Raw genomic sequence first — 25,951 nt, 5'->3', positions numbered from 1 at the left:
CCACCAGGATCTTGGCTGCATGCAGGGATTACCCCATCCTGTCTGTCATCTGCTGTAGCGAAGTGGTCCCCAGGTCCCCACCCCCACTGGCTCCAGGTACGAAACAAAAAGCAGAAAGTTAGCCGTCTTGCACTTTATTGCCCTTCCATTAGGCCTTGACCGCATACTTGCGTAGCGGGTACAGCCTCTCCTTCCGCTGCTGCTTCTTTGTCTTCAGCTTCTCCTCGTGCTTGCTGAGCCGACGGCGCATGGCTCTAGTTTTCTTGGGTCGCAGGTCCAGAGGCTTGTACTTCTTGCCCTGGGACAGAGAGTGAGTCTGAGTACCGGGGGCTTCTGGGAATACAGTAAAGACTAAGACGGGACAGCAAGTTGGACGGCACGCAGAGCTTTTCAGCTGGGATCTGACAATAGGCTGGACGGTTTCTGCTACGTGGACACCAAGACCAGAGGGCTAAATTTCACTTTCCTATGTATCAATTGCCAGTAACTAAGTGAAAACCACAGCACAATCTAAAGGGCACAAGACACACACTGGGGTTGTGATGGCTACTATTAATTGGGCGGTCCTCCAGGCACAACCTTTAAGGGAGCTGTCACCTTCATCTCCTAGGCTTTTCCAAGTGTTCTAAAATATTAGCCCCCCCCCACCCCCAGGACACAGGTCCTACAGGTCAGGCTTCTACTTGGAGAAGAGCAGAAGCCCCACCAAGAACTTCAGGACAAAATGGCTTCCAAAGCAAGCTCCCCAGCAGTCAAATAAAAAGCAAAGAGCAAGGCACGCACAAGTCTTTAAGAATATGTCATCAGCCAGGTGCTGGTGGTGCACGCTTTTAATCCTAGCACCTGGGAAATGGAGGCAGGGCGATCTGAGTTCTAGCCCAACCTAATATACACAGAGAAACTGTCTCAGAAAACAAAAGAAACAAACAAACAAAAAATCATGGGGCTGAAGAGATGGCTCAGCAGTTAAGACCACTCACTGGCTGCTCTTCTAGAGGCCCAGGGTTCAATTCCCAAGCAACCACATGGTGGCTCACGACCATCTATAGTGGGACCCCATGTCCACTTCTGTCATGCTGATAGACCAATCATATACATAAATGTTAAATAAATCCTCCAAAAAATGTGTAGTCAGGCTGAGCAGTGGTTGCCCACACTGTTAATGATGGCACTCCGGAAGCAGAGGCAGTCAGATCTCTTGAGTTCATGGCCAGCCTGGTCTACAGAACAAGTTCCAGGACAGCCAAGGCTACAGAGAGACCCCGTCCTCAAAAACAAAAAAGAGGAGGCCTGGAGAGATGGCTCAGTGGTTAAGATTTCAATCCCCGCCCCCCCCACCGCAACTACATGGTGGCTCACAAGCATCTGCAGTGAGATTTGGTGCCCTCTTCTGGCCTGCAGGGATACATGCAGGCAGAATACTGTATACATAATAAAACCTAAAGAAATCTCTTTGGGCTGGGCGATGGTGGCGCACGCCTTTAATCCCAGCACTCGGGAGGCAGAGGCAGGTGAATCTCTGTGAGTTCGAGGCCAGCCTGGTCTATAAGAGCTAGTTCCAGGACAGGAACCAAAACCACAGAGAAACCCTGTCTCAAAAAAAAAAAAAAAAAAAAAAAAAAAAAAGAAATCTCTTTGGTCGGGTGGTGTGCACGCCTTTAATCCCTTCACTTGGGAGATCTTTGTGTGTTAGAGGCCAGACCAAGTTACAGCTACACAGAGGAAACCCTGTCTCGGAAAACCAAAAAGTTTCTGCAGGTGGATGGAGGACCCCAGAAAGTTGTATAGCATGAGGTGAGGGCACAAAGACACCTCGGGTAGGCCTTATCCATGTTCTGTTCACCCACTTGCTTAGTGAGTTACATCCCCACGGCACCCACTAAACACGCCTATCTATTGTTCTTTATGAACAGGTTACTAGATGGCTACCACTGCCCACACAGCATGGTGCCTGCAACCCAGCAGGGAGGCAGAGGTTACCTGGGTCTACAAAGTGAGACCTGTTCAAAAGGAAAAAGCACAACCCCAACTTTGCTTTTTTGTGGTCTGGGGGTAGCTTAGTACTGGCTTACTTACTTGCCTGACATTTGAAACGTCAGGGTTTTAGCCACCAAGCACCACCTGAATAAAAAGCCATCTTCAGTCACATATACGCTAAATGATGAAATGCCACATGTATCCGGAGTCACGAAGAACCACAAAAAGTTTCACCTAAGTTCAGTTCCCTGACAAGTGCCTGATCCTCAGAAACTGAGGAAGATTCCAGACCTGCCCAAACCAAAATTTCCTCACATCACAACAGCTTTCTGATTGATATGCCAAATTCCAATACTAATTTGCTCTACCAGATGGCTTCAATTAAGAGGAGAATTATCGGGCTGGAGAGATAGCTCAGAGGTTAAGAGCACTGATTGCTTTCCAGAGGTTCTGAGTTCAATTCCCAGCAACCACATGGTGGCTCACAACCATCTGTAATGAGATCTGGTGCCCTCTTCTGGCCTGCAAGTATACATGCAAGCAGAACACTGTATATGTAATAAAGAGAAGAATTATCTTAAAATGATGAGGCTCCCTCCAGAACAGTTTCTTCTGGAGACAACAGTCTCGGCCACAGGAGTAACTCTGTGCTGCTCTGCAGCCTTGATTTGCCTCTACACTCGAAGAGGGGCATGGGTCCCTCAGTTTACCAGCAAGTGCTTGGCAGACGAGACAGAAACAGTGACAGACAACACCCGAACAGCCAGAGTTCCAGCTCCGACCCGCAGTAAAAAGTCGAGAAGGCCCACACCGGATGCCCACTTTCAACACTTGCCTTTTGACACTAACAGAACTCATGTCAGTGCGGGAAGCTGATAACTGGTTAAACTCAGGCACAAAAATTGGGAGGTCACCCTTCCTCCCATGTACCTCCAAACCTCTCCACAACAGCTCTGGCCAGTGCTCACCTTGTAGAATTTCCTGAGGTTTTCCTTCTGAGTCTGGTTAATGACGGTGAGAACACGGGCGATGGATTTGCGGACAACTCGTCTGTGAAAACAGATGTCTGTGAATTCCAAGTGCCAGCTTATGTTGGTACTCCCCAAGTCCCCATCTATATCACCTAGTGGGCAAAGTCCTGGAGGCAAGGACAAGTTTGTCAACAGGCTCTCCAGGGACACGTGTAGGGAAAACTAATGCAGCTAAGACAACGAGAAACGGTCTTTTAACCCAGGTCAAGAACTTATACCAGAAGCTATGCTACGAAATGGTAGCTATTGTAGCTTAAGGAAGCACACCGTGGAATCAACAGGTGTGGAGAACACAGGAGCAGGCAGAGAGCAATTTGTCTGAGGGTATAGGCTGGAGGTCTCAGCACGTATATTTCCTTATGTTTTCTCTACTCACCCTCAAGACTGTCTGGGGTGGAGTACTGGCGGCATCCATTAAAGCCAACCCATGTCCTCTTCGCAAGCCCCCTTGGTCCTTACCATGTTCCTCCAGTCCTCCTACAACCCATGCCTGGGTCCAGGCGGGTGGCACTGACATGTGCCTTCCGGAATTTCCAGTTCTTTACGTAAATTGGCCAAGGTCGATTGGTGGGAAAAAGCTCAAGGGGCCAAGGCAGACAAGGGTGTGCACCCAGCTAGGACCTCAAGGGTCACTTACATCTTGGAGAGCTTGGACGCGGCGCCGCCTGTCACCTTGGCGACGCGAAGCTGGGATAGCTCCACCTTCAAATCGTCCAGTTGTTTTAGCAGCTCCTCCTTCTTCTTGCCGCGCAGGTCCCGAGCCTTAATCTTGGCCTGTACGAGAGGTGACTCTGTGGGTCACCGAGCGGAAGCTCCCGCTTTCACCGCGGCAGACCGAGGGACCGTGAGCGGGTAGGGTACGCGGTCTGTACTGGCCCGAAGCAGGGCCAGCCGTACAGAGCCAAACCGCAGGCCTCGGACGCTCCTTGCGTCCCCCGCTTACCCTCCGCGCCCCGCGCCGCTGTCCCCACGCGTTCCCCCACCCGGATGGCACCAGATTCCCGCAGTCTCACCATGGCTGCGTTGCTCACCGCTGAGGCCGCCTGGTCCGAGAGAAAGAGGAAGAAGTGGGGCTGACTTCCGTAACTACTGCCGGGTGGCGCCGAGCACGGCCAATAGCGTCGCGGTGTGGGAGGCCCGCCCCGCCCCGCCTGTGCGCAGTCGTGCCGGAGGTGCCCGCCCCTTCCTGAGTATCCTGCCCCGCCTACGTTGGCTGGTCTTTAAGCTTTGCCGCTGGGCAAACTGAACCTTGGGCTGGGCGGCACAGGGGTGGAGATAGCGCAACGAAAGCTGCAGCCGGCCACTCAGTCGTTTGTTTGGGAAACCTGCCGTTCCCTGCCCTGGTCCCCTCTGAGCCACCCGTGGGTGGATCTGTGGGTACGGAGGGCATGAGGTGTGAGCTTAATTCTTTGAAAGTTTGAGACGGGATCTCACTGTATGTCCGTGGCTGGCCAGGAACCTTCCCAGTGCTAAGATTGCAGGTGGTCGCCACTATGCCGTGTGTGTGTGTGTGTGTGTGTGTGTGTGTGTGTGTGTGTGTGTGTGAGACGGGGGGGCGGTTGTTTGAACAACCTGCGAAATTTGGTTCTCTCCTTCAACCACGTGGATTTCGGTTCCGAATTATTTAGCCAATTCATATTTATATTGAAAGTGTACCACCACCTGGCAGGAGATTTCGATACTGACAATACAGTCAAATTCCAGCAAGAACTGGTGAAGACAGTGTGGAATAGTACAGAACGCATTCAAGACTATTTAGGATTTCCAGTTACTGCTCTAGGTCTGGGCCCTGTGTCACAGCCCTGTGATTCCAGCACTCAGTGCAAAGGAGGATAGGGAGTTAGCGTGTTGGAGGTCAGCCTGGGATGTAGTATTGAGAGACCCTGTCAAACAAGGGTTGGGAGTTTGTTTCTGTGGTAGTTTGCCTGGCAGGCACAAGGCTCTGGATTCAATTCCCAACACTGAAATACAAATAAATAAAAACAACTCCAAAATAAAAGCCACACGTTGATATCTTGGTAATTCCATTCCCACCTTTGGTCGGATCTCTTCCCTGTGAGACAGTCTTTGAGGATTAGAGGAGCTAACCTGCCAACCTGTAAAGCCAAGCCCAGACCTGATATGTAGAAAGGATCATTGATGTTAACATGGTTAATGTGGCCACATCAGAGCAACACAGACTAGGTCTGCTAGGTATGGCCGGGGGTGTCTGCGTCGGGGGAGTGGTGGGGTGGCACACACCTTTGAGCCTAGCATTTGGAAGGCAGATGCAGGTGAATCTCTGTGAGTTCCAAGACTAGGCTGCTATACAGAGTTGAGATCCAGGACATCCAGGGCTACATCCCAGTGTTGGGATTAAAGGAATATGCCACCACCACCTGGCTTGACCCAGATTTTTTTTTAATACGGCTGCTAGAGGTCCATTTTTTTATTATTTATTTATTATGTATACAATATTCTGTCTGTATCCCAGAAGAGGGCACCAGACCCCAATACAGATGGTTGTGAGCCACCATGTGGTTCCTGGTTATTGAACTCAGGACCTTTGGAAGAGCAGGCAATGCTCTTAACCACTGAGCCATCTCCCCAGCCCAAGAGGTCCATTTTTAAAATTCAGTTAGAACTTGCCACTATTCTCTCTTACAACTTCCAAGACTGTGTCCCATTGAGTAAAGACAGAATCACTTCCCTTTAAGAGATTTACAGGTACTGAGTAATTTCCTCCTTAACACTTTGCCATTCCTGATGTAAATAAGACAGTTTTTAAAATTATTTTATGAGTACCATGTATGTGCAGTGCCAGCGGAGGTGACCGGATATCCCTGGATGTTAGAGCAGCAAGTCTTTTCTGCTTTGAGATGTTGTTTCACTAAATGCACAGATTTTTTTTTTCTCTCCTCAAGAAGGCCCTGGCTGTCCTGAAACTCACTATGTAATCCAGACTGGCTTTGAACTTACAGAGATTCAATTGCCACTGCCTCCTGAGTGCTGGGATTAAAGGCGTGCACCACCACTGGCCTGCTAATTCAGGATTACAGGGGTGTACCACCATGGCAGATTTCATATCATGAACATGAGATACAACATTTCATTCACTCGATTATTAGAGGCCATTTCCCTATTAAGTCTAATATTTGCTACTAAGTTTCTTCTGACCAAGATATTTTAGAGGAGGGACTGAAGAGATAGCTCGGCAGATAAGAGCACTGGTAGCTCTTCCAGAGACACAGGGGTTCCATTCCCAACACCCATATGACATGGTGTTTTGTAACCAAGCACCTAATTCCAGGTTCCCCGCGCGCTCTTCTGTCCTCCAGCTGGCATTACAAACACATGCTGCAAAGAAATACTTGCAGGCAAAGCAGTCAGATAAGTAAAATAGTAAAAACAAACAAACAACAAAAAAAAAACAACCAAAAATCTAAGATGTTCTCCCCAGAACATTTTTAAAATAGCAGATATGAATTTTTCTGCTATTTTATGACCTGCCTGTGTCCCAAATGTCTTCTTAGATATCGGGCAGGAGAACAGGTAGGTTTTGACTATTTCCAGCATCTGAGGCTTTTTTTTTTGTATCTACCTGTACCCATGAGAGTCTGACTTTAGCATCCTAAGGTATGGAGACATCATTCAATTAGAAGTATGCAAAACAAGAACCGTGTTTCAATTACTGATTTTTGCTCTAGTAAGTTTTCGTACAATTACTGAAAAGATTCATTTTAGCCTACAGCTGAAATCAAGAGAAACCAACATCCTAGGTATTCTAGATACTGCCCTCCTCCCATCAGTTCCTAAATTTTGCTGCTTTTCGCCTCCTAAAATACGCCTCTTCAGTCAGGATAGGCCTTCGTGAGTACAGAATCTTTTTTTTTTCCGGAGCGCCCGCAGGGGTCGCTACATCCTCAAGTAAAGTTGTCATCAAGCGTCCTGTCAGTCCCTGGGTTCTATGTTAACGCCGTTAAAACCCTTTTTTTTTTCTTAAAGATTTATTTATTTATTATGTGTATATATAGTGTTCTGGCTGCATGTATGCCTGTAGGCCAGAAGAGGGCGCCACTATGTGGTTGCTGGGAATTGAACTCAAGACCTCTGCAAAAGCAGCCAGTGCTCTTAACTGCTGAGCCATCTCTCCAGCCCCAACCCTTTACTTCTTCAACAAAAGTCACTTTTATGTAACCGGACAGGGATCCTCTTGTGGGTCAGTGCGGTTGGCATTCAAGGTTGCGAGGCTCAGGCACTGCGCTTCACGCCCACTCATCCCTCAGCTCAAGGGTTTCATCCTCGGGAGCGGAGAGCGGCGCTGGCGCCCCATGGCAGTGGCTGGGACGAGGACACAGAAACAGAGGTACTGCCCTACCGCACCGCACCAACGTCTCACCTTCAGGAAGTCTGCCCCGCCCACAGGAGCTTCCGGTTCCGGCGTGGCGCGGAAGTGGGCGGGCGGTGGCTGTGCGCGGAGGTGGGGAGGAGGTGCCGAGCACCGCTTCCCGCCCCCGAGTGGAGCCGGTGAGGAGCGGAGTGGAGCCGAGCCGGCTGGGCGGCCGCCGAGCTCCCGCCATGGCCCGGAACACGCTGTCCTCGCGCTTCCGTAGGGTGGACATCGACGAGTTTGACGAGAACAAATTCGTGGACGAGCAGGAAGAGGCGGCGGCGGCGGGCGAGCCAGGCCCCGACCCGGGCGAGGTAGACGGGCTCCTGCGGCAATATCCTTCCCGGCGCGGCCGCTCGGGCTCGGCCTTCTCACCCTCTTGCCCCAGCCCCTGCCCCTGCTCCCCACCCCGCCCGGCTTCTGTCAGTCCCGGGCTCCCCGGGTCCGTCGTCGCTGGCCTCAAGCCTTCCTCAGCATCGCGGCCCTGGAGCCCGGTCGCGCTCCGCATCCCTCGGGGTGGCCATGCACGGGCCTTGGTATCCCTACATCCCTCCTTGCAGGAAACGGGGCCATTCCCGGGCGCTGATCCGCGGGAGGTGAGCCACCTTGGGTTCATTGAGCAGCCACGGGCATTGCCCTCCTGCTCCTGTCTATGGCTTTTTTGGGCCCGATTGCAGCCTAGCGTGAAAATGGTGGGTGGAATGTTGGGGATAGACGGACCAGAGGGCTGGGGTTCGGGAGGGGTGAGATGCCGCGCCGCCTTTTCTCACCTGTCACCACATTCCTCTGAGCACGTTGGGCTTTGAGCCTCTATGGGCCGAGCCCTATTCAACAAGTGATTTGCGACTCTCCCATTAAGTGCCTTGTGCAGGGAGCGTGGGAAAAGCTGCGATCAGAGGCTAAAAAACGCCATCCAGTGTCAAATATAAAAGCGGCTCCCCGGCTGGGACCAACGTTTACAACAGAAAAGTAAAAATAGAGGTGACTGGTACAACTGGCTTGGACTCTTAGCAGTTCGAGCACCACAGGAAACTGACTTACTCTCACAGGAAGATATTTTTTCTTTATTCAAATGGTTTGACAGGAAGTGTGTACCCCTCCCCCGCACCTGCTAGGGCAGGATTGGAGACTCTTGCTGTATATAAATCAGGTTCTGGGTGTTTAATGAGTTGACTCAACCTGGGAAGTCAGGCCTACTGCCTTTGGGAGGAGTCCTGTATTCTCTAATATACCTTTAAAACAACCCTTCCAGACAGAACAGGAGTGCGCTTTCAAACGTGGAGATTTCAAACTTGTATTTCCTGCACCATTCAGATGGTTAAGTGGGGTCATGAGAACGGAGGGAAGGTTGGTTTCTAGTGTGGTGCAGAGGATAGAGATTTTATGGGCACTCATTATTGACAAGGCTCCAGAATCCTGATTATATTGATGAAGAGTAGGGGCCTGGTCAGCTGTTGCCTTGGTATTGTTACTGCTGGGACTTGTTGAAAACTCTGGCTTTTTTTGTTTGTTTGTTTTTGTTTTGTTTTGAGGCAGCCTAGAGGCATTGGCCTCACCTTATAAAGAAGATGGTTTTTACACTCAATGACAGTTTCAGAAGCCTTGTTACCATGGAGAATGTACCTCTTGGGATTAGGAGAAGGTGGGTTAGCAGATGAGAAGTGAAACCCTCGCAGATGTCAGGCAGGTAGGGAGAAGGATGGAACTAGTAATTGAGTCCCTGACAGGTGTCAAGTGTTGAACTTTGATCGTTGTATTCAATCTGCAGAACCTCATGTGAGTCCTGGAGAGAAGGGCAGAGAGGCTGGGGGGGGGGCAGCTGGGAGGATGTGGTCTCAGGACTGCTGGTGATTGTCATTATGGAAGAGCAGACTGAGGAAGTAGCCGGCTCTAACCTGCTTTTACCTTCCATAGGTTAATACTCTCAACCTCAGCATTCTTTTCCTAAATGATAGACAACCATGTTGGCCTCACCATTCAGCGGGAGCTTTACTGAGCATACACATCCTCACAGCTAGTGGCAGCGGGTTGTGGAGAGGGCTTGGATTTGAGGGTCATTGTAGCTTTGTGACTTTGGGCAGGAAATTTCCCTTCTGGCTCAGTTTCATTGTTTTCTAAGGAAAAAGTCAGGTTCTTGTCCCAGAGGATTTTTAGATTAAGGTGAAAATGTGAGTGCATCTAGTCCTAGTCCTGGGTCCAAGACCCTGGGGGAGCTTTTCTCCACTCTGGCAATTTCAAAGGATCTTTGGAGCTCACTTTTTTCCTCAGTGAAGCAGCTTCTGCTCCTAGACTGTGGACTACAGAGTAGTGATTTTATAGTCCCCCCCCCCCCAGTCCCCCATCCCAAGAAATTTGGCGAAGTTTGGTGACATTTTGATTATCATAGTTTTAGGATGTTACTGGGATCTTTAGGGTGGAGGCTAGGGAGGCTGTTAAGCATCTTGCAGGGCACATCAAAGAATCTTCTGGAGTACCATGGCTGAAGGGCCATGGCTGAAGATAGTCTAGAGGGTTCTTCAGTTGCCCTGCTTTCTCAGGGTGCTGGAACTATCTGGGTATGGAGGTAGTTTAGTAAACTTTGTGTGATTGCAAAGATCACACCCTCTGCGTTCCTCATTCTGCCCAGCAGTTGGGGACCCTTGATTGTCAGTAGCTGCAGAGCTTGCTTGACAAAGAGCTGCAGGCGGTCAGTAAAGCCTGTTTGTCCTCGGACTAATCACATCAGTTCTGTCCTTCCCCGTCATCTGTTCTGTAAATGAAATGGTGTTAGTCCACATGTAGGACCCTGCTCATTGCCTAGGGATGTCAGATTAGGAAGCTTACAGTGGCTGTATCAGGACTAGCCTTTGTCGAGGAAAAGAATTGTAAAACTAAAAGGTAAGGGTGGTGCCTGTCGCTGTGTAAGGTAGATCTGACCCAGCATGGCTGGGGAGTGGCTTGCCTGGTGGCACAGACCAGCTTTTCAAGATGGCACTTACTGGGGAAGCTGGGAATTTAGGCTTGCACCAGAGGCTAGTTTTCACACATGGGGATTGCTGCATGAACGGGGGTGAAGACCGGATTGGGCAGTCATTCCTTGTTCTATTTTTGAGGTTTTTTGGCTTCAGCCAGTGTTTCACATGAGTAAATGAAAGTTGGCTGATGTAATTCAGTTTAAAATAGGTGTCACCTTTGGGGACATAACCTACTTTGTAATTTTCATTTGTGTGCTGGATATTCAGAACTCAGCAGTGCATGTTGTGAGACAAGGGAGCAAATGGCTCATTTTGTGGGCTAAAGTGGGATCTTGCTGACCTAGAATCCCCCCCCCTCCACCTTTTTTGAGGCAGGGTCTAACTGCGTGGCTTTCTCTGACTGGCCTTGAATCTGTCTGTCTCTTCCTGAATGCTGAGATTTAAAGGTGCCTGGCCTGGGAAGTAGACTTGCCACAACTTGATTTCTTCTAGTTTGATAAGAGGCACTGAGTGAAGAGTTAAGATGTATTTGTTTCTATTCTTCCCTTAGAATGAGAGAGTGAGAACTCCTAGTCTACTTGTGCACTAAGTCCTGCAGGGCAGACAGTGCCTAGTACCGAGGAGGTCATGTAGGCTCTGTCAGGTTCTATTACAAAAGTGGGCAGGGAGAGGTGTACATGCAGAGGAACATTGTATACATAATAAAATAAATCTTAAAAAAAAAAAAAAGTGGGCAGGGATTGAGGAAAGTTCAGGGAGATATGCAGGAAGAGCTTGCCGGTTAGCAGAGGTACCCTCCACTCCTTCCTCTAGATTAGGAAAGCTCAAGGCTATATAACAGGCTGTGCCTGCCTAGAAGAGGTCAGCAGGAGCCAGTGGGTGACACATACAGATAAGATCCCTTTTATTACTCTTGAGCTGTTTATGAAGTAATGTCATTAATGAGCATGGACGTGTTTGAGCTTAGCCATCCTTAACTGGCTTTGATGCACAGGGGACATGCTTCGGGCATTCCATGCAGCTTTGCGGAACTCTCCAATCAACACGAAAAATCAAGCTGTGAAGGTAAAGACGCTGTGCTGCAGCTCTGCCTGGTGCTCAGGACCAGGGTTTTGTGGCCTCAGCAGCAGCATGAGCTCCTTGGGGCCTGGACAGCAACTCTACATCAGTGGGAGGGAGGTGCTACTGGGCATTGTTTTCCACTGAAGCCACGTCTATTCCCCAGATACTGGTGCAGTAGGTTGCTTGATTACCTTGTAATCTGTAGAGTCTAAGGCCTTACCGATGTATCAAAATTAATGACACTTGAGACTGGGCTGAGTTCAGTGGTAGAGGGCTTGTTGAGCATATGGACTGCCCTGGGTTCAATCCCTGACACCAAAAAGTCATATTTACCCGCAGTAAACTAATTGTTCTCTTGACACTAAGTGGAATCACTTGCTTGTAGAAATACGGTATTCAGTGAAATGTAAAGCCAAAGAAGTTGAGCTCTATGTAGCTCTCTCTGCTCTAGATCAATTAGAAATGGATGGTGTTTCTGTCGTGTTTTGTCCAGTGGTATTCTGTAGCAGTGTTAGGATTGCAACTCCTGGCCTCACTCACTTTTTCTTTCCTCTGTAGGACCGAGCCCAGGGTGTAGTCTTGAAAGTACTCACAAACTTTAAGAGCAGCGAGATTGAGCAGGCTGTACAGTCCCTGGACAGAAATGGCATTGACTTGTTAATGAAGTACATTTATAAAGGGTTTGAGAAGCCCACAGAGAATAGCAGTGCGGTGTTACTCCAGTGGCATGAGAAGGTATGTCTGACTATGTTGACTACATTGCTCCACCGCAGCGTTCACATGAAGGAATGCAGGCCTAAGCCGCAATTTTGTAGTTTCTCTGCACTCTGGAAGCACCTCATCAGAATCTTCAAATACTGGCAGTTATATTACGTTTGTGTTTTAGCTGTGGATTTAGGTTAGGCAAGACAAACTACGCTTGATACAGGACACGAGGCAGGTGGCATGGTGAGGTAGGAAGGGGCTTGATGTTTTCTTTGATTGTGAGAGAAAGCTGCTACAAAGAGGGAGTTGACATGTTAGAAATGCAGGCCCAGTCTCGCAGTTGGCAGAAATCTGAGTCATTTAGTGTGACTGTCATTCACTTGAAGTAGAAAAGACTTTTTTGTCCTTTACTTGAGGGGTATAGGACTAAGGCCATATGTCAAGCTTTTGTCCTGCTTATGTATCAGTTAAACCCCCCCCCCCATACTTAAGCAAATACACCCACCACTTAAGGGGACCAGTCTGTGATGAATACAGGTTTTTTCTAATTATTTATTTTTATTTTAATACATGCATTGGTGTTTTTCTGCATGTATGTCTGTGTGAGGGTGTCAGATTCCCCAGAACTGGAGTTATAGCCAGTGCTCTGAACTGCTGAGCCATCTCTCCAGCCCTCTATGAATATGGTTCTTTTTTTTTTTTTTTTTTTTTTTTTTTCGAGACAGGGTTTCTCTGTGGTTTTGGAGCCTGTCCTGGAACTAGCTCTTGTAGACCAGGCTGGTCTCAAACTCACAAAGATCCGCCTGCCTCTGCCTCCCGAGTGCTGGGATTAAAGGCGTGCGCCACCACCGCCCGGCCATGAATATGGTTCTTGCCAAGAGGTTCAGCATGGGATTTTTTAAGGGTCTTATGTAGCTCAGGTTAGCCTCAAATTTGTTTAACTGGGGATGGCTTTGAATTTGTGATGTTAGTGCAGAGATTGCAGGCATGTGCCACCATACTGCATTTATATGGTGCTGGGATGGAATCCTGGGCTTCATGTATGCTGGCTGGATACTCAACCACATCTTCAGCTTTAGATTTTTTCCAATGCTGGAGGCAGAACCAGGGATCTGGTATGTGTCAGGCAGTGCATCACTGAACTAGACCCCTTCGCAGCACTGAGTTTTAAGAGTGCTTTTACTAGTAGGTCAGTTTCCAGCCAGTGTTGGGCTATGGCCTGTGGTCCTCCTGGTTGGCAGTGCCTGAGCTCAGAAGTTACTGGTGGTGGTGACTCTTAGGTGGTGTTGTAGCCAGGTTCTTTCATCCCTATGAGGTGACTATCAGTCTGTTACAGGCTCCATGGGCTGCTGTGCATGCTCATGGATAGGTAGGTGCTGGCATGCTGAAAGCAATAAGCTTGTTACAAAGAAACTCAGGCTCTGCTTTGTGCTTGGGGTCCTAAGCCAGTTCTGTTGCTTCATGCGTTGGCAGCTTTTGGGACTCTTGGCTCCAGGACAGCACTGTCCCTAGAACTTGATCTTTCTCAGCAAGTCTGTGACATAGTGGGATTTAGGTCTGGGAATTAACTGTCCAGTTGAATGAAGCTCCCCTCTGGCCAATCAGGTACCCTTTGACATGTATCCTTTTCCTGTTCCCACAGGCCTTAGCTGTAGGAGGACTAGGCTCCATTATAAGAGTTCTCACGGCAAGAAAGACTGTTTAAAAAATAGAATCATATTATCTTGAGAAGAATTTTGGGTGCCCAGGCTGGTGAAGAAGGGACTGACAATGGACCATCTTCCTGAACTCCCAACTAAATATTTCAGGAAACACCTGCTGAAATGTATTTTATTTTAGGTGGAAGGAGAAATTGTCCTATTGTTTCCTAAATTCTTTGCAGGATCAGTGTCTCTGCCTTTGTCTACAGAGTAATACAGAACTGACACTTGACTATCAAGACCGACTGGCCAGATTTTGTCAGCTGTACCTGTGTGTACTTTCTGTTTACCATGGGGAGGGACTATTTGGGCAGGTGCAGCTCCAAGGGCTGCTGTGAAAAGGAGCTTGGGTTCTGAAGTGGAAAACCTGAGAGTTTGTACAGACACTGTCTTGCAGAGAAGACAGGCTGTCTTGGGTTCATTGTAAAGTGCCTGCTGCATCAATAAAGCTCTTGGCTTATTTGTCTGTTCATTTTGGTGTGTTCTCTGTATGTTACATGGTAAAGAAAGGGATGTAATGAATGATAGTTTGATGGTTTGGAAAACTGATGCGGAAGGGGTACAGGTGTCCCTGTCCTGCCATCCCTGGGGGGTTGGCAAGTATGGCAGAGCCACTGCTATGCCACACTGACCACATTGATGGATGCCACCAAGAGGCATTTTGCTGAGTATCTATTGTTTATTCTTTTTATTTGTATGTAATTTTTTTTTTTTTTTTTTTTTTGTTTTTCGAGACAGGGTTTCTCTGTAGCTTTGGAGCCTGTCCTGTTGTATGTAATTTTTGAGCTTAATAAAATGTCAAACATTTAATTGATTGAAGCTTCAAAGGTCATCCGTTTGTGTGATTACAGTTGGAGTCTTGGGCAGGTTTTCTTGGTGTAGGGTCTTTGTCATGCCCTGACAACCTTTCTTTCGAGACCAAACCCTACAGCTTAAATGCTGGCAGAGGCTTCCATTTCATATTTCTGCAGCTCTGTGGCCAAAGTACCATAGGCCTTGTCCTTCCCAGACTCTCCACAGAAGCACTGATGCTTGAGAAGTAGGGACGAGGCTGTGGTCTTTGTTAAATCACATGTTTATTCACTTCAAATCTGGGGAGTTTGCTTCCTTTTGAAAAACAAACATCCGTAAGCCCTTGAAATTTTAAATACAAAGCCAGGCAGCACTTGAGGCAGAGGCAGGCAGATCTCTTGAGGCCAGCCTGGTCTACACAGAGAAGCCAACCCCACCTTGAAAAACCAGAAAAACAAAATATATCCCAAAACCATATCTCAAGCTTTATCAAGTAAAACTCACTGTAGTTGTATCTTGAAGAGCTTTAATCAAAAAGTATTGCACCCACGAATGACTCAGTTACAGCAGTTCTTGGATAATACCGTCCGTCCCTACTTACATGGGTAAGAAGGTCACAGTCCAGTGCTCACATAGAAAGAAAGGGCTACACATACTGTCTCGTCACCAAAGTTTATAGAAGGAAAGTGCACCAAGCCCCTTGGAATAGCTACTGCACTCTTCTAGTGCTGGAGGAGCTCAACATGCAGCAGGAAAGCCATTTAGATGAGTGGAACCACAACACACCCCAACCTGCAGGCAGAGGTTGTGTGTGTGTGTGTGTGTGTGAGTGTGTGAGAGAGAGAGAGAGAGAGAGACACCAGCTCAAGGGGCTGAGGGCTGAGAAGCCTCAGGCTTAGGGCTTCTGAAGCTGGGATTGCTGGGAAAGGAGGAAATCGTACTTGGTAGAGAAGCTACATCTTCCTCAGTAAAAGTCACAGAACAGTGGAACTCTGGTTTTATGTCCCCACTAAATGGGAAGGAGCACCCTAAAGGGAAACTAAGAGCCAATGCCATCCTGATTTAGAAGGCAAATGCTGCAAACACTTGGTTTTCTATACAGCACATTATATGTATATACATACATATGTTGATCTTAAGCTGAAAAATTTACCTAAATGAAGCTCCAGTTATTAGTTTGCTAATGAAGCTTTCATCAAACTCAAATCAAATTGTTTCCCTTGAGACCTGATGTGGCGTATCCAGAACAAGCATGGAAACGAACACAAGTTTCTTGCATCAGCTAAAGCTGAGGTGTGTGCTATTAGGTGCGGCAGCCGGCAGGGCTGCTGGAAGCCGCCTATAATGTAGTGTTAAATACTGGGGTAGGGGAGTGAAGTAGAAAAACTGATTGGCTTTTGTTTGGTGGTAATAAGACAGAATTCAGAGCAAAGCCAGAGAGGCAGGTGCCACAGAGGTAAGCAAAATGACAAACGGGCACGCATCCTGGCACAAGAAAGACCTGGCGCTCTGGGTCTCCTTCTCAATGGATTTTATAATACAGAAGTCATGTTTATAATAGTGAACTTTTGCTATAAAAAATAGTTTAAAATGGTTTACCAGCAACCCATCGAGACAAGTACATTCATTAAGAAGGCAATTGAGTGTATTTGGTGCTATATGTAGAGATCTCCCTTCGTATGCTTGCTAGTTTTCTCAGGACTGGAAAGTTGCGTACTTAGTTCACATTGGCCCCGTTATGAGATGGACACATCTCCAGTTCTAGGTGGCTGGGGAACAAAGTGAAATGATACTTTCTTGAGAGACAACATCATAGAGACCTCCGACTGCTAGTGGAAGGGAACTTCAAAGACCACCCTTGAGTTGGCTTTTTTTTTCCCAACTGGCTCCACCTTCAGTCATGTCACCACCATTTGATAATTAGTTGTTACCTGACATGCCGATCACTTCAATTTTAAGTGCTAATGTTAAGAGAGAGGATTCAACTGCAGCGGGCCAGAGCTGGGATATTAGCAGCACTGTGAAGATCTGGGCAGAGCCCAGGATCGCTCTTGTTTGGTGACCAGAATGACAGGGCTGGTTTCCTTCTGAAGTTCATACCAGCTTGTAGAGAGGTGGGCCTAAGGTTTTGTAAACAGTGTCTAGACACTTGTACAAAATACTGCAGTTAGAGCAATGAAAAACCCACCCAGTCTGGTGTGTCAGTGTTCTTTTCACAGAAAGTGTCAGCCCATGTAGCTCTATCCTTGGGTGGTTCTAGGACCATGGTATCCGTGGGTTAGAGATAGAAGGCCGGATGCTGCCCTTGGGAGCTGGTTTGGATCCAAACCAAGACATCTGCAATTGAAACAGAAAAGGCTTCTGAGCTGAGAAACTCCTGAGAGCAGAAACAGCCCTCGTCTTCTAGTCTTCCCAGCCGGTCAGAGGAACCCAGAAGCTTCAAATAAACTGGTCCGCAGGGCCAGGCGCCCAGATCAGGGACAGAGATGGTAGAAAGGAACTGCACTGATGAGGAGAGGAACTGGAAGAGGTTTCTCCCATTCTATTACAGCATTTATGCAGATGCCTTAGCATTTTCGAGAGGTTTGCTGTGCTGGTGACTGAACCTGAGACCTTGCACATAACAAGACAAGCACTTTACCACTAAGCTGTACCCCAGCCCAGGAAAAAAAAAATGAAGGAAACAAAATGAAACACTGTTAAATGTAGGTGCCAGGTCGGAACTGGAGCAGGAGAGGAAGTGCCATCAATGAAAATGCAGAGATGAACAAAGTCTGGCATCTGGCAGTAACAAAGAACACTGGGCTAAAGAATGTTCTTTGGGGGCTGGAGAGATGGCTCAGTGGTTAACAATTCCCAGCAACCACATGGTTGCTCACAACCATCTATAAGGAGATCTGGTGCCCTCTTCTGGTGTGCTGGTACACATGCAGAGCACTCATATAAAATATAAATAAAAGAATGTTTTTTGAACTGTCTGGTCAATTTCATATTACAAAAGCAAATAAGATGACGGACAATGGTGGCCCAAGCTTTTTTTTTTTTGGTTTTTCGAGACAGGGTTTCTCTGTGGTTTTGGAGCCTGTCCTGGAACTAGCTCTTGTAGACCAGGCTGGTCTCGAACTCACAGAGATCCGCCTGCCTCTGCCTCCCGAGTGCTGGGATTAAAGGCGTGCGCCACCACCGCCCGGCTTGTGGCCCAAGCTTTTAATCTAACACTCAGGAGGCTGAGCCAGGCAGATCTCTGTGTTCAAGGCCAGAGCAGGTTCCAGAACAGCCAGAGCTACATAGAGAAACAACTGTCTCGAAAACCCAAAACAACAACAACAACAACAACAACAACAACAAAACGCCCAAAAACCAAACCAAACAAAAAAACAAGCCAGTAAGCTGAGGTATAGTTGTGGCTAGCTGGTCTCCTGCCTCAGGTCTGGATGCGGCAATGCTGGGAAGAGCAGAGAGGGACGCTCACCTTGTACTCCAGAGTCTCCTTGAGCATGTTCTCTTCCTCTTGTGAGAAGTTCAACAGCACTGACACTGCCTTTATAAGATGAAAGGCCTGAAAAACAAAACCCACTTTTGCTGGCACAGGTTTTGGGGCGGGCATGCAGGTAGTTAAGGGGCTAACTGGCAGCATTTCCTGTTTGCCTGGGTTCATGAGGGTGAGGAGGTGGGTGTAGCTGCAGCCTTTTGAGTCCCGTCTCACTTTGGGGACTGAGAGCTGAGGACATTCTCAACAGCTACCCTGCTTTTCATGCTGTACAGACGTTTTCTAGGTCTTTAGCTTCAGCAGCATTCATATCTCCCCAGGAGCCACTTCCCATCATGGTCTGCTCAGCAGGTCAGCAATGAGGGATGAGGGGAAGAAGGCAGAAGGAGGCTGATGGAAGCCATGCAAGCCCAACACCCAAAAAAGCAGCTGGAAGTCTTTACCTCAGATTCTCGACAGGACATGAATTTTAAAACAACATGTTTAAGGTATTCAAAATTGATCTCTCGGGCGTCAGTCAGGTCAGCATTATTGGTGACAGCATTATTGGCCATATTTGGTATCTCAGGGCCTGTTCTCTCCCGGACCTCAAAAAGCTCACTGTCAGGCCTGATTTTCTGAAAAGCAATGGAAAATATGCCATGTCAATGGATTGTCCAGACTCAGCTGTGAGCAGCTCGACTAAGCTCACATCACTGGGCGAAAGGGCAGCTGACTAGAAGGTGGTGCCTGAACATGAGGGAACTAGGTCATGTTTGTCTATTTATGTGAGAATGCAGGCAGAAAAAGAGGAGGCAGATTCAGACCCCCAAGGTTGCGTGGTCACAAGAACACTTCTTCCCACCAGTCCACACCTGACTTCTCAGAGAACCTTCTGCAATCAACTAAGAGAGAAGCCCAGGCAGCCAAGGACCGCAGGAGGACCAGAGAATCCGGGGGGCATGGGAGTGGGGAGATGTGAGGCTGAGTGCATGGAGGGTGCAAGCAGGCACTCACCAGCTCCTTCTGCAGAGTCTTCTTAAGTTCCAGCATCCTCTGCTGCATCTGCTTCATAATCTGAGGTGACCCCACCCCAAAGCCAGCTGTCAGTGCTATGTCAGGAGGCCCTGAGAGGCCTTGCTGCAGGCTCACTCTCAGGGGCCCCTGGGTTTCCTTGCTGCTGCTCCACCCTTTTCCTTCCCAGGACCCGGGGGCACAGTGTCACCGCATTCTTTCAACAGAACTGTCTCCCAAGCTGCTGGCAGTGCCCACATACGTGCAGAGTGCGGCGTGCATGGTTCTGTACAACATCTTCCAGTTTTTAAAACTATGGGGCTTTTGTTTTCAGTTGTGTCCGATTGCCTGGGACTGGAACTGCCATGTTATGCTGAGAACTGAACCCAGGTTCTCTGTATGCACAGCACTCTTAGCCACTGAGCCACATAAGCTTCAGATTCCTTTTTTTTTGGTTTGGATCTTATAATTATCATTGCTATACTGATAACCTGCAGAGTAAGTCAGATAATGTAGAAATATAAACTTTTTCTGTACAATCCACCAACACTGGTTTTATTTTTATATATATCAGTGGATTTATTATTATAAGGCTTAAATGTAGTTTACTATACGTCTATCATTCATTAGAAAGGCTACACTCCATTTTCCTAATTTAAAACTTTATAATCTATAACAAGGGATTTTATTTTCCTTAGTGACAGGGATCAAGTGCAAGGAAAAAGTTTTTTTTTGTTTGTTTTTTTTTGTTTTTTTTTGAGACTAGGTTTCTTCTATGTGGCTCTGGCTGTCCTTGAGTACTGTAGACCAGGCTAGCTTCAAACTCACAGGAATCTGCCTGTCTCCCAAGTGCTGGGATTAAAGGCGTATACCAGCACTGCCCAGGTACTTGGGAGGCAAAGGCAGGCAAATTTCTGTGAGTTTGAGGCTAGCCTGGTTTACAGAGAGAGCTGCAGGACAGCCAGGGTAACAGAGATAAACCCTGTCTCAAAACAAACAAACAACAACAACAAACCAAAATCAAAAAAAAAAAAAGGGAAAAGTTTTAAACATTTTTTTTTTCAAGACAGTTTTTCTGTGTAGCCTTGCAGCCTGTCCTGGAACTTGGTCTGTAGATCTGACTGGCCTTGAATTCACAGAGATCCACCTGCCTCTGCCCCAGAGTATTAAAGGTGTGTGCTACCACTGCCTAACAGTTTTCAAAACAAACAAAAAGGCTTTGCGTAGGTACACTGGGCGATTCTGTGAGTTTTAATACAGCCAGGGCTGTTATGCAGAGAAACACTAACCCTATCTTGAAAAAAACAAAACAAAAACAAACGAGCTACGTGGTAAGACCAGTCTCTAAAGAAAGTTTCCCGTGGTCCAGGCTGCCCTTCTGCATCTTTCTCCAGAGTGCAGGGTTACAGGTGTGTATCACTGCACACACAGTAGGACAGAGGGTGACAGCGGTGAGGAGGGCTGGACTAGAGGACCCACAGCTGGCCAGGTGCAGGGTGTCCTCACCTTATTCTTCTCCGTAAGTTGCTGCTCTAAGTCCTGCTTTTCTTTCTGTAGCTGCTCTATACTCATGGCTTCAACCTCACCATTTGGAGTTCCTTCTGCTGCCTGAAGCTCATACTCAGAATTCTGCATGGCTGTTGTGATGACCTACAAGATGGTGGCAACAGGACAAAAGGTAGAAGCTGAGATGCAGATTTGCGGGGAGGAAGTGCCAGCTCACTGCATAGGTGTGCTCTGGCACGTTGCAGCAGCTAGTTAGTTAGTGGGAAGTAAGGTCAGACATAAGAAGATTCTCTCCAGTGGCTGCCAGGCGAACTAGAGGCCTTTGGTGATCAAGGGCACACTAACAGGTGCTGCCACACAGACGACCCTACAGGTCTCAACCCTCCTAGGAAGCGGAGCACCTTTACCACAAAGGCAGGACCTTAGAAGTGCAGAGCGGGCACTCCACCCTACCCCAGCACTGGACAGGACAGCACTCACAAGTGACTCCAGGGGTCCTGTCCTGTTGTAGCGGGCACTCTACCCTACCCCAGTACCGGATAGGACAGCACTCACAAGTAACTCTGGGCCCTGCAGCTGCAGGGGGTCCTGTCCTGTTGTAGCTGGCACTGCCTCCTGGGCTCTGCAGCTCCTCAAGGCCTCCAGTTCATTCTGTAGTTGGTGCATCTGCAGCAGGGCAGAACTGTGACCTAGGGTGGCAAGAGCACAGTGTGAGTCAGTGACTGCTGGCTCACTAGCGACCCCTCGCTGGTCAGGGGTTGACCCCTCACCTTTCTCCAGCTGGTCAAGTTCCTCCTCCTTCTGGAGAAGCACCTCGTCCTTTTCACACAGGCTCCGATTTTTCTCTTCTATGATGGCTGACAACTGGGCAGCCTTAGCAGGAAACTTAGCATGAGAAGGGCTGAAAAAATCCCCTCTCCTACAGGGATTCCATTTTCCAACTTGTGAGTAAGGGGAAGCCCTCCTTGGAATCTGTAGCCTAGAACAAACCTACGGCAATTGGATCCATTCTACTGAATGGCCCTGCACAGGGCGCTTCTCCTCACTGCCCCTATACCCTATGCTGGGCCACCCCAGAGTATGGAAGTTTTGGTCAGCCTCTCAATACATCTTTTCCTGAGCACCCATGCTGCACCAGTCTGTTGCATCACCTCATTCTGGTGTCAGAAGGTATGATTACCCTAAGTTCTTTTCAGAGGTGACTAGGGCTCAGACTGCTTAAGAACTCATTGGAGGCCTCTAGCCAGCAGGACCAGAGCCAGGAGCTCTGTCTGTCCCCATGTATGGTTTTCCCTACACTTCTGGCTAGGAACTCAACTTTGTGGGTAGTGGGTGATGATGTACCACTTCCCAGAATCAGATTGTTTGATCCCTACCTTTTCTCCAATCAATGTTTTATAACTAACTAGCCACTAGCCATGAGAAGTTAGTAAGGGCATCACCTGGAGTAAGGTTTCTCCTAGTACCTACAGGTCATATGGCATGTCCCAATTGACTGTGTTCCTTGAGACCCCTGACATGTCTTCCTAAGACTGCAGGGGAACATGGTTTTGGCCCACACCTTAGGAGCCAGCTAGGGGCCTACCTGCTGCTGGAACTCTTCCCTCTGTTTCCGCACCTCCTCCAGGGCTTGAGCCATAGCCACACTCACAATTTCTCTTTGGCTCCATTCATCCTAGAATTCAGAAAACAGGTAGGCGACTGAGTCCCTAAACAGTCTACATTTTCTTATGTATGTCCTTCACCCAAGGCCAACATTCTCCCTGCTTCCCTGCATGCTTCCTTCTAATGACTCTGGCAAATGCGCACATCCATGAGGACCAGCGGTACTGGGAGCTCACCACAACTGGCTAATGAAATCCACACAAAACAACACAGTTCATAGGCACAACCCGGTCACAGGAAATGTAATGAAGTAGCCAATGAGGTTTACAAGATCCCACTTTCACTGAGTCAGCCATAAAAGCCCTTATAAAACACTTACTTTTATTACTTCCATGTGTACAAGTGTGAGTGTATATCATGTGCGTATGGGTACCTGCAGAGCCAGAAGAGGGCCATGGATACCCTGCAGCTACAGATCAAGCAGTTATGAACTGGCTGACTTGGGTGGTAGGAACTGAACTCAGATCCTCTGGAAACGCAGGACGTTCTCTTAACTGCTGAGCTACTATCTACTAAACTTTTAAAGTTACACTTATTAATGTGTGCCTGTGGAGGTCAGAAGGCTTGGTAGCAAGGCCTTTATCAGCTTAGCCACATCACCAGACCATGGGCCCATTTTCTAAGAGTGAAAACAGGCTCCAAGAGGTTTGGTGGTTTGCCTCAGGCGCTAGAACAAGCAGGTAGAAGGACCAGATTGAGAGCCAGAGCCAGCTGAACCCAAGTCCAGGGACTCTGGATGCCAGCCTCTTCTACCTGAAACATCTTCACTGTAAGCAGAAACCCCAGTTCCCTAGCTGACTGGCAGGGCTTCTGCAGCACTGACCGCTGGTCACCATTGTTCTCCGCTGACAGTGTGTTCATGCTTGCCAAGAGTCACAGTGTAAAATACAACCTCTCGGGTTTCGACCATGGTCAGGAATACCCTGGGGAGAACATGAAGCAACGCCTGCTGTTTCTGACTACCCAGAACTCCCTGCTTTTTTTGTGTAAGCACATTATTTCTGCTCCCCATTCCCACCTTAGAGCTCTACATGGCAAGGACTGGACTGTCAATAATGATGCCCTAATTTGGGGCATATGATGCAAGCCTGACCGATAACGACACTTCTTCCCCTGGACCAAATTCAGCTAGCAGGTGGCTTTGTCACCAAGATGGACAACCATCGTCTATAGTGCATAAGGACTCTTCTTTATACTTTGATGCTTGAAAAGTCCCAAGATCAGAACTGATGTCTGTCTGTCCCTCAGTACAGGAAGCTGTCTACTGCAGCTAGAAAGCAAACCATCAGTTTCTCTGGGTTTGTGGGATCCTGACTCTTCCTACCAACTTTCCCTGAGTCAGCTGCAGAGCCATGCATGGCATGTTGACCCGCACTCGAGCCATCACAATTATCTTCACAGCGAGTCTAGCTCTAGCAGACAAGGACAACTAGTACCTGAACTTGAGAAGCTAAAGGTAAGACCCTAAAATACACTGTACAAGACTCCTTGCCAGGGTCCTCTGACCATCTACTACCATCAAATGCAGGTTTAGGATGGGGCTCTGTTGGTATAGGGGAAGGAGCTTGAGATTCTGTTTTTTTTTTTTTTTTTTTTTTTGGTTTTTCGAGACAGGGTTTCTCTGTAGCTTTGGTGCCCGTCCCGAAACTAGCTCTTGTAGACCAGGCTGGCCTCGAACTCCCAGAGATCCGCCTGCCTCTGCCTCTCTTAAAGGCGTGTGTCACCACCGCCCGGAGCTTGAGATTCTGACTTGGTAAGAATGGTGGATTTCAGGGAGTTCGCGGCCGGCTTGTCTACACAGCGAGTTCCAGGATAGCCAGGGCCGTCACACAGAGAAACCCTGTCTTGGACAACCAAAAAGAATTCTATGTCTACTCTGGAATACTTTTTTGGGAAATTTTGGAGAGATTGCGTGTGACTGCTGCTGTCTAGAAAGGCAGATGGCCTCCATATATTTGAGAAGACAGGGAGGCAGGCCGGGTCACAAAGGAAACCCATGCTGGGAAACGGTCCCTTGGCACTTTTCATCTGTGGCCATGTCTGATCCTCTAAATAGTCTTCTTGGGGTCAGAGGTTACCATTTCCATTTTAAAATGAGAACTGGGCCAGGTGTGGTACCACAGACCTGCAATCCTAGTGCCTGGGAGGCTGAGACAGAACAAGTTCCAGGTCAGCCTGAGCTACATGGAGATACTCTATCTCCAAAAGGCAAACAAACAAACAAGGCTGGGGGTTGCTTTATAGTAAAGCATTAACCTAGCACAAGGCAGACTCTAGGTTTCAGGCCCAGTACAAGACAACTAAACAACCAAATACCAACTAAATTCCAACTGCAGCAATACTATCCACACAGACACAGATGGACATATACAGACATGCACAAGCTCACACACTTGCATTCACGCATGCATGCACAACAAATTTATGATAATGAGGGATTGCACTGACATACATGGGCAGGCAAGTATAACTCTGAAGTGCCTCAGAACTATTGAATTCCAAGTTGACACTCCAGCCTGTCAAAGATACAAGGTCTAGAGCGTGGTTTTCTATCTTTCAGGAGTTGCTGACCTCCCACATATGACAGCTATACACCTGTGGTTGAGTCTGGTTTCTGGGGAGGGGAAGATGTTCAGGGAACAGCTAGTTTAAAAAAAAAATAAGTTGAGTGTGGTGATGAACACCTTTAATCACAGCACTTGGGAGGCAGAAGCAGCAGATCTCTGTGAGTTCCAGAACAGATGCAAATGTAGAGTGAGCCTGTCTTTAAAACAATACAATAACAAAACCCCCTAAACATATGTATATCCCAAATTACAGTCCTTTAAAAACATATGAAGACTTGAGAGATGGCTCAGCAGTTGAAGTCCCAGTGCTCACGAGGTAGCTCACAGTATCTGTGATTTCAGTTTCAGGGAATATGACAATCTCACTCAGATAAACAGGCAAAATACCAACACGCATGAAATAAAAATTAAAGAAGAGGAACAAGAGGACCAGATACCAATGTAAACAGGTGGCCCAGGTGGTCCAGCATCTCAGAGTTCCTCTGTTGCAGTTTCCTCAGAGTTCTGCATCCAGAACAGCATCAAGGCTGCTGGCTGAGATGGTCCAGGCTCACAGACTACTCTGAGAGCCAGGACTTCAGATAAGTCTTGCATTTTCCCACTGCACAGAGACTAGACAACAAATAACACTGCAAACTCTCCCAGGACTTGACCATTATCCCAATTTTCCCAGGGTCTCTTAAAGACGCCAATGCACTCAAGCAACAGGAAGCAGTCTAGAGAACATTCCCAAGAGGTGGGGTGGATGGCTTTTGTTATTTGATGGGTTATAGTTACAAGTTGTTATTGGTCATGGTCAGGAAAAAAGCAAAACAAAGGCGTTAGATTCAAAGATCTCTTTCTGAAAGAAAAGGGATACAGTATAAAAATGATGAGAAAAAAGGGTGGATTGTTGAGTCTATTTTTAAATAACCATTTGTCCTAAATATTTTACATTTTTGTATATTGATAAAATTTAAGATTATTTTTGTTGTATTGTATATGTTTCTATTCTTTTTTTTAAAAGACATTTATTTATTTATATGTTTATTTATTATGTGCACAATGTTAGAAGAAGGCATTGGATATCATTACAGATGGTTGTGAGCCATAATGTGGTTGCTGGGAATTGAACTCAGGACCTCTGGAAGAGCAATCAAT

The 25,951-nt window shown here is 47.7% G+C and overlaps 3 protein-coding genes across 8 annotated transcripts in view; 1 reads left to right on the top strand and 2 right to left on the bottom strand.

Moving 5' to 3' along the window:
* Positions 1 to 125: 125 nt before the first annotated feature.
* Rpl35 (ribosomal protein L35) lies at positions 126 to 4,107 on the bottom strand. Its single transcript, XM_057755324.1, has 4 exons — positions 4,022 to 4,107; positions 3,646 to 3,782; positions 2,946 to 3,027; positions 126 to 298 (listed from the first exon to the last, which is right to left on the bottom strand). The coding sequence occupies exons 1-4, from the start codon at positions 4,022 to 4,024 to the stop codon at positions 149 to 151; spliced, it is 372 nt and encodes a 123-aa protein (XP_057611307.1). The 5' UTR covers positions 4,025 to 4,107; the 3' UTR covers positions 126 to 148.
* Positions 4,108 to 7,437: 3,330 nt separating this feature from the next.
* Arpc5l (actin related protein 2/3 complex subunit 5 like) lies at positions 7,438 to 14,268 on the top strand. Its single transcript, XM_057755819.1, has 4 exons — positions 7,438 to 7,712; positions 11,325 to 11,396; positions 11,952 to 12,128; positions 13,741 to 14,268. Exons 1-4 carry the CDS (start codon positions 7,566 to 7,568, stop codon positions 13,801 to 13,803), a joined length of 459 nt encoding a protein of 152 aa, XP_057611802.1. The 5' UTR covers positions 7,438 to 7,565; the 3' UTR covers positions 13,804 to 14,268.
* A 614-nt stretch (positions 14,269 to 14,882) lies between these two features.
* The window catches only part of Golga1 (golgin A1), a 56,594-nt gene continuing 45,525 nt past the window's right edge, over positions 14,883 to 25,951 (bottom strand). For all 6 annotated transcript variants that reach the window (XM_057755002.1, XM_057755004.1, XM_057755005.1 and 3 more), the window contains 8 exons: positions 22,165 to 22,254; positions 21,350 to 21,452; positions 21,135 to 21,268; positions 20,580 to 20,723; positions 19,077 to 19,136; positions 18,524 to 18,697; positions 18,063 to 18,149; positions 14,883 to 16,927 (listed from right to left, as the gene is read on the bottom strand). In XM_057755002.1, the coding sequence (XP_057610985.1) occupies positions 16,847 to 16,927; positions 18,063 to 18,149; positions 18,524 to 18,697; positions 19,077 to 19,136; positions 20,580 to 20,723; positions 21,135 to 21,268; positions 21,350 to 21,452; positions 22,165 to 22,254 (873 nt within the window). In that variant the 3' untranslated portion in view covers positions 14,883 to 16,846. The remainder of the gene's footprint in view (positions 16,928 to 18,062; positions 18,150 to 18,523; positions 18,698 to 19,076; positions 19,137 to 20,579; positions 20,724 to 21,134; positions 21,269 to 21,349; positions 21,453 to 22,164; positions 22,255 to 25,951) is intronic.

Source organism: Chionomys nivalis, chromosome 22 (genome assembly GCF_950005125.1).
Source record: "Chionomys nivalis chromosome 22, mChiNiv1.1, whole genome shotgun sequence".
NCBI lineage: Eukaryota > Metazoa > Chordata > Mammalia > Rodentia > Cricetidae > Chionomys > Chionomys nivalis.
This window is presented reverse-complemented; position numbering and strand designations above follow the sequence as displayed.